The sequence below is a fragment of the Oryctolagus cuniculus genome, chromosome 15 (assembly GCF_051225735.1).
Source record: "Oryctolagus cuniculus isolate XC-2025 breed Fujian yellow rabbit chromosome 15, ASM5122573v1, whole genome shotgun sequence".
Taxonomy (NCBI): Eukaryota; Metazoa; Chordata; class Mammalia; order Lagomorpha; family Leporidae; genus Oryctolagus; species Oryctolagus cuniculus.
In genome coordinates, this window is record NC_142881.1 from 82,058,196 (window position 1) to 82,070,095 (window position 11,900).

General features: G+C 50.1%; 1 protein-coding gene across 2 annotated transcripts in view; it reads left to right on the top strand.

Annotated features, from left to right (window-relative positions):
- LOC100340890 (beta-microseminoprotein) overlaps nt 1-11,313 on the top strand; it is a 50,082-nt gene extending 38,769 nt beyond the window's left edge. For both annotated transcript variants that reach the window (XM_089314135.1, XM_089314136.1), the window contains 3 exons: nt 1,256-1,361; nt 3,342-3,447; nt 11,098-11,313. In XM_089314135.1, coding sequence (XP_089170261.1) covers nt 1,256-1,361; nt 3,342-3,447; nt 11,098-11,227 — 342 coding nt within the window. In that variant the 3' untranslated portion in view covers nt 11,228-11,313. The remainder of the gene's footprint in view (nt 1-1,255; nt 1,362-3,341; nt 3,448-11,097) is intronic.
- Nucleotides 11,314-11,900: the final 587 nt, after the last annotated feature.

Sequence of the window (11,900 nt, forward strand, 5' to 3'; positions counted from 1 at the left end):
TTAAGGATTCTGCAGAAACAACAACAACAACAAAAAAAAAAAAAAAAAAAAAGAAGAAGAAAAAACCCTGTAGTTTAGAACACACAGAAGTTTGTGCATTTTAGTTAATGTACTTTGTAACCTAAGTTATTGCAGGATAATTCTGTCATGTATCCTGTTTGTATTTGTTGGTGTAGTTCTCATGACAGACTACACACATTTTTGTCAATCTGTACTTTTTTCAAATATTGAAAACCTTATTTTTTAATTCTTTGCATTTTTCAATTACAGAAAAGCACTTCAAGTTTTTTATTTGTGAACATTACATATAAAGCCTTTAAAACACATAACTTCAGTGCAAAAAGAGAAAGTACAAGGTGGGAGTTGTGGCACAAGAGGATTCAACTGTGGATTACCAGGCCAGTGTCCCGTGTCCAGTGCTGGCTCGGGTCCAGGCTGCTCTGCTTCTGACCCAGCTTCCTGCTAACGCTCCTGGGAAGGCAGTGGAAGGTGTCTCAGGTACTTGGGCTCCTGCCACCTATATGGGAGACCCAGGTGGAGTTCCTGGCTCCTGGCTTCAGCCTGGCCCAGCCCCTGCTGTTGGGGCCGTGTGAGGAGTGAACCAGCAGATGGAAGGTCTCTCCCTCTCTCTCTCTCTCTCTCTCTCTCTCTGTCACTCTGCCTTTCAAATAAATATTCTTAAGTACTCTCACCCCATCTTTGTTTTTAGAAGATTCCTGGGGATTATCATTTTAAAGTTAGTTTGTGCAGTTTATCTAGGAAAGATGACAAGCGTAACCTGATCCTTCTCCTTGTCCTTGATTTCAGCCTAGATCCCTTGGTCTGTTCATATGGTCGGCAGCGATGCCTTTGTCATCTAGAAAATGAAAAAAATCATCTGATCCTCATGCTCACAGCTTTGCTTGCACCTGTCTTTCCTCTGGGACCCCCAGCTGACCCAGCTAGCCCCAGAAAGCCCCAGCCAGAGTCTCTTCCCCTTTATCTCTTCCTGAAACTCTTCCACCCCTTCTCTCTTGCAGATTCTTGCTAAAAACGACCCTACCCAGAAAGGCTTCCCCGACCGCTCTGTGATAAGTAGCACATGGGCATCATAGCTCCAGGACCTTGAACTCACAACTCAGTCTTTCTTTGGCTCATGCTCTGCACTTGCACAGGTCTTGCTCCATGAGGGTGGCAGCTCCATCTTTGCACACCTGCCAGGACCCAACCCTCTGGGTTCATTCATGCTCCGTCTTCACTCCTCTTCATGTTACAGAACACTCTGCTGGGCAGCCTTGTGGTCTTCGCCAGCCTCTTGGTGTTGTGCAACACGCAGTGCTATGTCGAACTCTACGACAAGAACCCGGAGGATCCCCCTGATGGTGAGTCCCCATTCTCCAGCGTTGATTATGTCACTGCAGCCTGGGAGATGTGACCTGTGCACTGGTGCTGAACACCTTTGAATCTGCATAAGAAAGAAGGTCAGGGCAAATATAGAGATGGTGTCAAAAGGATTCCAACTTAACCCTAGCTAGGTGAGAGTTGACTTTTTTCTTCTTTTGAAACTTACCAGCACTCAAGTCCCATCCAATCTAAAACCAGGTAGGCAAATGAGAATCACTGGGGTGTGAGCTGCACATTAAAAGCTCCTTGATGGGGTGAGCATTTGGCTTAATAGTTACACTGTGGCTTGGGACCCTGTATCCCATACTAAAGTGCCTGGGTTCAAGTCCCAGCTCTGCTACCAATTCTAGCTTCCTGCTGTTGTGCGTCCTGGGAGGCAGCAGATGACGGCTCAATTCATTGGGTCCTTGCAGCTCATGTGGGAGACCTGGATGGAGTTCTGGGCTCCCAGCTTTGGCCCTGGGCCACACCAAGGTTGCTGTGGGCATTTAGGGAGTGAATCAGCAGATGGGAGCACCATATGTTGCTCAAAAATAAAATAGAATAAAAGCTCCTTATTTGACTATGAAGTGGGGCACAGCCCTGGGTCAGTGGCTCTGCAGGCAGATGTGGGAGTCTGCATGTCTCATGCCACCCCAGGTGATGTTGCAACTGGTCCTTCCAGGACACTGGGACCACATGGATGCAAAGCAGAGGATTGTACACTTGGTTAAACATTTGAATTCTTGGGGAGTTTGGTTTTTTTTTTAAGATTTATTTATTTTATTTGAAAGAGTTACACAGAGAGGAAAGGCAGAGAGAGAGAGAGAGAGAGAGAGAGAGAGAGAGAATCTTCCATCTGCTGGTTCACTTCCCCAATGGCTAAACTGGCTGGAGTTGGGCTGATCCAAAGTCAGGAGCCAGGAGCTTCTTCCAGGTCTCCCACGTGGGTGCAGGGGCCCAGGGACTTGGGTCATCTTCCACTGCTTTCCCTGGCCACAGCAGAGAGCTGGATTGGAAGGGGAGCAGCTGGGACTCAGACTGTGCCCATATGGGATACCGGCGCTTCAGGCCAGGGCATTAACCCGCTGCACCACAGCGCCAGCCCCGGGGAGTTTCTTAAACATGTGGTGGCCTGAGCTTCACACCCAGAGACTCTGATTTCCTTGCTCTGGGGTGGGTCCCAGATGTAAATTTTTTTATTTCAAATTTTCCATTATCTATTTTGTTTATTTGATAGGAAATGGAACAGGGAGAGAAAGAGACGGAGACAATGAGCTTCCAAACCCTGACTGGTCCACTCCTGAGATAGCCCAAATGCCCACCTCCAAGTGTTCAATTTTAAAAAAATTATCTTATGTATTTTAAAGGCAGAGTTACAGAAAGAGAGGAAGGGACAGAGAGAAAGTATGAGAGTGGGGAGAGAGAGATGTTCCACCCACTGGTTTACTTCTCTGAGTTTCCCCATGTTGAGTGCCAGGGGCCCAACTAACTGAGCCATCTTCCACTGCTTCCCCAAGCACATTAGGAGGGCACTGGGTAGGAAGTAGAGCAGCTGGGACTCAAAGTGGCACCCATGTGGGATGCCGGCCTCTCACAGGTCCCTGTAGGTGGCTTTGAAGTGCCCAGTATGTGTCACATGTTCACCCAGGGTTAGGGACCGCCGATGCAAAACATAGGGAGGTGCTGTGCTGAGGTATTTCTGCAGAGAGAAGCCAGCAGGAGAGAACTTGGTCCCACAGAGCCCCATGCTTGTCCTAGCTGTCTGATTAAAGAGGAGGGCTTTATATCTCCAAATGTCTGTCCGGAAATAAAACCTGCAGGGATTCAAGCTTTGTGACAAAACGTCACCAACGGCAGGTTCTGCATGGCAGCACCTTTCCCGGACACCATGGTCACACGGCAGGGGGCTGGCCTTCCTGTCCTCATGTGCCCTGCTCCCGCCAATGCTCCTGATGACGTCGCTTGTGTTGTCTTAGAATGCAGGGACCTTGATGGAGTCACACACAAGCTGAACGTGGAGTGGAAGACTGAGAACTGTTACACATGTAGTTGTGATGAGACTGGAATTCATTGCTGCAACACGTGAGTCACGCGGGTAGTGACGGAGAGAGGAACAGCACTGCTCCTTCTTTGAAAACCGTGTTATTTTGGGGCATCCTTGTTTGTTTTAAATAGGCTTTTTTATAGGCATTTTTAAAGAGCCTCTTAGATTCCCAGCAAAATTGAGCAGAGCTAGAGCGATTTCTCATACACCTCTGCCCCCATACATGCACTGTCTCCCTGTTAGCAGTGTCTTCCACCAGCGGTGCATTGGTTACTGACTGACCTCACATGGACTCATCCTTGTCACCCAGTGGCCACAGTTCACATTCACTCTTGATGTGGTGGTGGGGGTTGAGGGATGGAAGTCATTTTCAGTCCTATTTCTTCTATTCTTTATGTAATTACACACACACACACACACACACACACACAGAGAGAGAAACAGAGAGAGAGAGACAGAGAGAGAGATCTCCCATGTGTCAGTTCACTCCCTAAATGCCTTCCTGCCAAGACTGGGTCAGGGAGCCAGGAACTGAATCCAGGTCTGCCAGACTCCCATGTGGGTGGCGGGGACCCAAGGACTTGAGCTCTCACTTGCTGTTTCCCGGAGTGTGTATTAGCAAGAAGCTGAAATCTTGAACTGGGACCCCAACCCAGGGACTCCAACATGGAATGCAGGCAATCCCAGGGGTATCTTAACCACTAGGCTGAATGCCCACTCCTCTCTTCCTTCTTTGGCTTGTGGTGAAATACGTAGCACATTAAACGTACCGTTTCAGCCATTTGTAAGTATACACTTCAGTGGCGTTAAATAAATTCATTGTGGCTGCCACCCCCCCGCCATGCCCTTCATCCTGAAGAACTGGGATTCTGCACCCAGTCAACACTGCCCTCGCAGGGGCTGGTGCTGTGCTGCAGCGGGTTAACACCCTGACCTGAAGCGCTGGCATCCCATATAGGCGCAAGTTCTAGTTCGGGCTGCTCCTCTTGCAATCCAGCTCTCTGCTATGGCCTGGGAGAGCAGTAGAAGATGGCCCAAGTCCTAGGGGCCCTGCACCCGTGTGGGAGACCTGGAGGAGGATCCTGGCTCCTGGCTTCAGATTGGCGCAACTCCGGTGGTTGTGGCCGGCCATCTGGGGAGTGAACCAGTGGATGGAAGATCTTTCTCTCTCTCTCTACCTCTCTGTAACTCTGTCTTTCAAATAAATAAAATAAATCTTAAATTTAAAAAAAAACACTGCCCTTGGGGCTTGGCAAACACCATCTGTCTCTATGAATTTGACTGTTCCAGGCTCCACATGTAAGTGGAATCATGCATGTGTTTGTCCTCTTGAGACTGGCTTCTTCACAGAGTGTGGTGTCCTCCGAATTCACCCATGTTGTGGCCGGTATCAGAATTTCCTTCCTATTTGAAGGTGGACTAACACTTCATTCTGCACATTTTGCTTAGCCATTCGTCTGCTGGTGTACACTTGGCTGCTTCAGTTTTATTTCCTTTATGTTGCTTTTGGAACTTGGTCAACGCCTTCTCTTTAAAAAGTATCTGTTTTATTTATTTGAGAGACAGGTAGAGCGAGCTGCCGCCTGCTGGCTCACTTCCCAGATGTCTGCTACGTCTGGGATTAGGCCAACAGATGCTGGGAGTGGGAACCAATCCTTGTTGGTGGCAAGGCTCAGCCACTTGAGCCACCGCTGCTGTCTCCCAGGGTGTCCATTCTCGGGAAGCTGGAATTGAGAGCAGAGCTGCCTTCAACCCACTACTCAAATGTGCGATGCGGCCACTCAGCCAGCAGCTTAGCCTCTAAGCCCCCAAATGCCCACCCCAGTTTCCTTATTCTTTGTTTAAAAGATTTATTTATTGGGGCTGACACTGTGGTGTAGGAGGTTAAGTCTACACCTGCCATGCTGGCATTCCATATGGGCGCCAGTTCAAGTCCCAGCTATTACACTTCTGTTCCAGCTTCCTGCTAATGGCCAGGGAAAGTAGTGGAGGATGACCCACGTGCTTGGACCCCTGCACGCACATGAGAGACCTGAATGAAGCTCCTGGTTCCTAGCTTTGGATTGGCCCAGCTCCAGCCCTTGCGGCCATTTGGGGAGTGAACCAATGGATGGAAGATCTCTCTGTCTCTCCCTGTAACTCTGCCTCTCAAATAAATAAATATTTTTAAAAATATTTATTAAAATATAAAATACATAATACATAATTTATATTATCATATTTATTTATTTGAGAGGCAGAGTTACAGAAAGGAGGGAAGAGAGAGAGAAAGAGAGAGAATCATCCCTTGGTTCACTCCCCAAATGATTACAATATCAAGGGCTGGGCCAGGCCAAAACCAGGTGTCTGGAACTTCATCTGGGTCTCCCAAGCACTCAGGTCATCTTCTGCTGCTTTCCTGGGCCATTAGCAGAGAGCTGGATGGGAAGAGGAACAGCCGGAACTTGAACCAGATGCCCATATGCAGGTGTCACTTCTCCCTGCTGCAGCACAGCGCTGGCCACAGTATCATTAGCCTTAAATCTCTGTATCCAGAGGGGTTCTTGGAGACAGGAAAGCCTATGCAGTGGTCGATGTTATTGGAGAAGCTGGCCCAGCCATCGGTGCAGCCTTGGCCTTGGCCACTAGGAGGAGCAGGCGGTGCTGGATGTGAGGTGTAAGGAATGAGGGCGCAGTGTGTGTACCTTGTGCTGTCAACCCTATGTTGTGCTGCTGGGAGTTCTACCCACGTCAGCTCAAAGGTCATGCAAATGTGTTCTGCTGGGGTGCTGTGGACACCAAAGTCTAGATTGGGGAGGAGACAACACAAAATACCCACAGGTCTGTCCACACCAGCCACCCTACTCCTAGCCCCCTGCCCTAATCCATCTGCCATCCACATCAGCTCTGGCCTATGGTGTTTCACAAGCACGTAAGTGGCCTTGACGGGAGCACGTGTGTAAAGCAGCTTTCCCACGCTTGCTGGTCACAGAGTCCTCTGGGAGGCCAGGTGAAATGCAGATTCCTGGGCCCTACCCCAGAGCCATGGAACCTGAATTTTCTAAAAAATATTTTTATTTATTTATTTGAGAGGTGGAGTTACAGACAGAGAGAAGGAGAGACAGAATGAAAGGTTTTCCATCCGCTGGTTCACTCCCCAGATGGCCACAATGGCCAGGATTGGGCAGATCTGAAACCAGGAGCCAGGAGCTTCTTCCAGGTCTCCCACATGGGTGCAGGGGTCCAAGTGCTACCTTCTTTTGCTTTCCCAGGCATATTAGCAGGGAGCTGGATCAGAAGTGGAGCAGCAGGGACTTGAACTGACGTCCATATGGGATGCTGGCGCCACAGGCAGAGGTTTAGGCTACTATGCTGCAGCACCAGCCCAGGAACCTGCATTTTAACCAGGGCTTCCAAGAATCTGATGACAACTCCAGGGAGTAGGGGAGTGATCTTCTGACCCAAACCAGAACACTTGAATCTCATTGAAGTTCGCGTGGCTGGCAAGTGCCACTCACATTTGTGAAGCAGGTGCCAATGCTAAGTACGTACTGGAACAAAAGGCATATGGAACCGGGCCTCCAGCTGGCTGCCCGCCCAGAGCAGGCTCCCAGGCATCTACTGGCTGGGGCACTGTGTGTTCCATTTGAATCTTGATGTTGTGGCCCAGAACCTTGAATTCGCCCTTGTGTCGAGGGTCAGCAGGACCCTGGTGTGCCTGGCTGGGTTAAGGGCTGGTGAACTGTGCCTTACTCCCACCGAGGGCACCTCTGTGGTGGCATCCCCATCCCATCAGTGCTGTATCATCACGTCCCATCCATGGGACCCTCTTCTAAGGTTCCCATGGACCCCAAGTAGAAAGCAACCAGGGCTGCCCCAGGCAGTGAGGTGGGAGGAGCCTCGATGCAGGAGTCTCAGTGAGCTTACTCAGCTCTGGCTTGTTGCATGCATTTGGGAAGTGAACCAGCAGGTGGAATCGCTCCCTCCCCCCATATCTCTGCCTCTCAAAAGATAAAAATCCATTTGCTCAGCAAACACGTCAGGCCTTCTCTGTGTCAGTTCTGAGCGCCCTGAGCCTGGAATGGCAACTAGCACATGGTTGGGGTGAGGGTACCCTCTCCCTCTCTGCTGCTATGTTGCCTGTCCACAGGAAGTATGCTCACTTCTCTCTGCTGCTCAGAATCAACCCCTTCCCTGGAATTGCTCCATTGCTTACCAAGTTCGTTTTTCTCATGAACTCCTCTCTCTCCCTCTCCTGACCAGAGCAAAATACAGATTTTGATTAAACTTTCTTTGGGAGAATTTCCTGGATCCTTGCACCTTACTTGAGACACAGGTAGATTTCCAAGTGGCAGTAGCAGTGGAGCCTGGGGCTGGAGGCCCAGGCAGAGGCTGCCCCCATCAGGGGGTGGGAGATCTCCTGGCCTCCCCACCTCCCAGCCCCTGCTCTCTGACCGCAGTGAAGGAGTGAGCTGTGGAGGCAAAGGCCCAAGGTCATCCAGCCCCCAGCGCTGAGACACCCCTAATGTTCCAGTTTTCCCTTCTCATTCTCTCTTTAGCTGTTTCAGCTACAGAATTGGGTCAGATTTAAATGAAAATATGCATCCAGTAATATGCCCTTTGCCCTGCAACTTGTACCTGCACACAGACAACAGAATTACACAATTTAATTTCTACTAAAAACTTGTAAAAAAAAAATCTCACCTAGGGGCCAGCATTGAGATGCAGCAGGTTAAACTGCTACTTGGGACACCCACATTTCATACTGGAGTGTTGTTTCCAGTCCTGGCTGCTCTAGTTCCAGTACACTTGGGAGAGAGCAGATAACAGAGCAAGTGCTTGGGGTCCTGACTCCCATGTGAGAGACCCAAATGGAGTTCCAGGCCCCTGGCTTTGGCCTGGCCCAGATCTGGCTGTGGGGGCATCTGGGGCAGTGAATCAGCAGATGGAACCTCTCTCTCTGTGTTGCTCTGCCTTTCAAGTAGATGAAAACCAACAGACTTTTAAAAAAATAAGAATATCTCTTGAACAACAACCACTTTCCTTTTTAATGTTTTGTATTGTGGTAAAAATCTATATGACCAAACATTTACCAGTTTCACTGCTTCAAAGTGTACAATTCAGGGCGGTGAAGTTCATGCACAGCCAGAGGCACCCATCACCGCCATTTCTAGAACTTTCCAGGGACTCCAAACCTAAACTCCCCATGTATGGAGTCCTACCTCCCCCTCCTCCTCCCCCAGTCCCTGAGAACAACTAATCTACTGTCTCTGTGGATATGCCTAGTGTAGATCTTTCTTGGAAATGGAATTTCACAACGTTTATCTTTGTGCACTCTGTGTATTTCACTCAGCAGCACGTTTGCAGAGTTCATCCGTGTTGCAGCCTCTTTCAGTAATCCCTTCCTTTTGGAGCCTGAAAAATATTTTGTGTTATAGGAATAACCTATTTTACTTCTGTTTCTGTGCTGACGGACCTGTGGGTTATCTGCACCTCTTGGCTATAGTGTGTGCTACTCTACAGTATGGTTGAGTCCCTGCTGTCAGTTCTTTGGGGGCGTATACCTGGGGTGGAGTGGCTGGGTCTCATAGTGTGTATTTTCTTTTTAACTCTTTGAGAAACTGCCCATCTGTTTTCCACAGTGGTCACGACATTCACATTCCATCCTGTAAGCAACCATATTTTTTAACTTAAAATATTGTTGGATTCAATTTTATCAGTAAGCATTCTTTTAAAAAAGTTATTTATGTATTTGAAAGGCAGTTACAGAGAGAAAGGGAGAGAGAGAGCAAGAGAGATCTTCCATCCAGTGGTTCACTCCCCAAATGGCCACAGCAGCCAGGCTGGGCCAGACCAAAGCCAGGAGCCAGGAGCTTCTTTCAGCTCTCGGGCCATCTTCCACTGCTTTCCCAAGTGCATTAGAAGGAAGCTGGATTGGAAGTGGAGCAGCCAGGACTTTGAACTGGTGCCCACATGGGATACTGGCATCACAGGTAGTGGTTTAACCCTCTACACCACAACACTGGTGCCCAAACAACCATTTTTAACATTAAAAGTTTCAGTAATAATTTCCCAAGTTTTCAGTATAAAACATAGTAATTACAGCACTATTGGAAAGTATAGGAATAAAATATATTTATAATCACACACAACAATTAGTATCTTATCCTGATTTCCTTCTAACTCCTTTTTTTGTTTTGTTTTAAATATTTATTTATCTGAAAGGCAGAGTTATAGAGATGGAGAGAGAGGAGGGAGAGGAGAAAGAGAGAGAGAGAGAGGCCAACCATCCACTGGTTCACTCCCCAGATGTCCACAACAGCCAGAGCTGTGCTGATCCGGAGCCAGGAGCTTCCTCCAGGTCTCTCACGTGGGTGCAGGGGCCCAAGGACTTGGCATCTTCTACTACTTTCCAAGGCCACAGCAGAGAGCTGGATCAGAAGCAAGCATCGAGGCCGCCTGGCTTCAGATCAGCATGGTGCGCCAGCCACAGCGCACCGGCCGCAGTGGCATTGCAGGGTGAACCAACAGAAAAGGAAGACGTTTCTGTCTCTCTCTCTCACTGTCCACTCTGCCTGTCAAGAAAAAAAAAAAAAAGAAGAAGAAGAAGAAGTAGAGCATCCAGGACTCAAACCGGCACCCATATGGGATGCCGGCCCTGCAGGTGGTGGCTTTACCTGCTATGTCACAGCGCCAGCCCCCCAACTCCTTTCTACACTTTTTGTTTTTTACATGACAGATACCAAACTCTAGGTTGCAATTGTGTAGTCTGGGTTTTCCACTCAATAGTCTAGCATTAACACTCACGCACCTCATCAAAACTCTTGCAAACATTCAAGCTAGTCATTCGTTAGTCTTCAAACAGATTCAGTGCTGAACCCCAGCGCTGAAGTCAAGTCTCGAGCATTTGCTTCCACTCGCGTGCAGCATGAGCCAGCAGGAGATTGGTGTGCGAGTGCCCTGACACCACTGGCCCAGAGGGAGCGCCATCCTCAGGTGTCTTGGGAGGAGTCAGGCAGTTGAGATAGAAGAAAGACCCTGGCTTTGTTGGTGGCCAGTTGAAAGGAAAGTGAGGGTCATCTTTTGTCACAGAGGGTGGTGGGGAGCGGCTGTGTGTATGCACCTTTTGGGCAGAGACAGTTTAAATTTAGGGTTTACGCATGAGCTTCAAGGGACCAATGGGCCCCCAAATTATTTGCCCCACTGAATGTGGGGGTGAATATTCTGAGGGAGATGGTCCCCAGTCTTCAACTCCTTCCTGGGCCCCATGACCCCAGCCTGGAGTGGCTCTCTTTGCTCCTGTGGGTTGAGATGGCTCCTCTTCTAACTTCCTTCCTGCCAAGCTTGGGACAACCTGACCACTTCCTGAACAGGAACACCAGGGACAGCCAGGCTGGAGCCACCTGCCTGGCCCCAGAGCAGCCCAGGCCTGCCTCTGGGGCTATCAGAACTCCTGGCCATGCTGGGCAGGCCAGACGGACTGCGCGATGGATGGCAGGGATGGTTTGTATGACTGCAGAATGGGCAGGTGCAGGTGCCCCGGGGGCCACGCTGTGGGGCTGACAGCAAAGGGTGCCATCCCATTGATGATGGCGGTTGCAAGGTGGGAGGAGAGGATCCACTGCAGTGTGGCCCTGGCTGGGCTGGGGTGGGGGTAGCATGGGGGAGTCTTTTCCTGTCTAACAGGGCTTGGTTTTTCTCGATGACAGTGCTGCCATCCCCGGAGGTTTTGATACCACAAAGTGCAAGACGATCTTCCACAAGGACACTTGCAGCTACTCCGTGGTGGAGCTGGAGAACCCGGACAAGGAATGTCCAGTCAGCTCGTGGATCCTGTGAAGAGCTAGTGGGCCCAGGTCCTCCCGCGGGCCCGGACAGCCCGATGTACAGCCCTGCTTATCAGTAAAGCATGTGTGGAGCAATCACTCGGCTGTGTATGCATTGATTGCGCATTTTAAAGCATGTGAACTGAAGAGAAGAAAAGTGGAATAAAGGTTATGCCCATGTGCCCGCACGCAGCGTCCCCTGTCCCAGCGCCGGGGCACCCCTGTGGTTTCTGCCTGCAGCCTGCTCTCTGCTGGGCAATGAACACAGTCTATGCATCTTTGTGATGAGATGGATCCTTTCCCTGTTTGGGGGTGTTTGTGTTTTTCCTCCCTTCCCCTTCATGGGTGAGGGGCCTCTCTCTCTGCTGTGGCTCCCCACAGGCTGCAGTGGTTGCCTGAGGATAGAACAGGTCAGAGCAAGGCAGCCGGGAGAAGTGTCCAAGACCTGGTGCAGCACAGGGTTGAAGAGGCCAAGGCTGAGAGGGCGTGGCCTGAGGGAGCCAGGGCTGATGGGTTGTGGCCTGGGGGAGCCTGGGCTGAGGACCTGGCCTGGGGCAGCCAGGGCTGAAGGGGTGTGGCCTAGGAGCAGCGGGGGCTGAGGGGCACAGCCTGGGGAGTGAGGGCTGAAGGGCGTGGCCTGGGGCAGCCAGCTCCCCTCGCAGACCACTGAAAACAGTGACTTAACA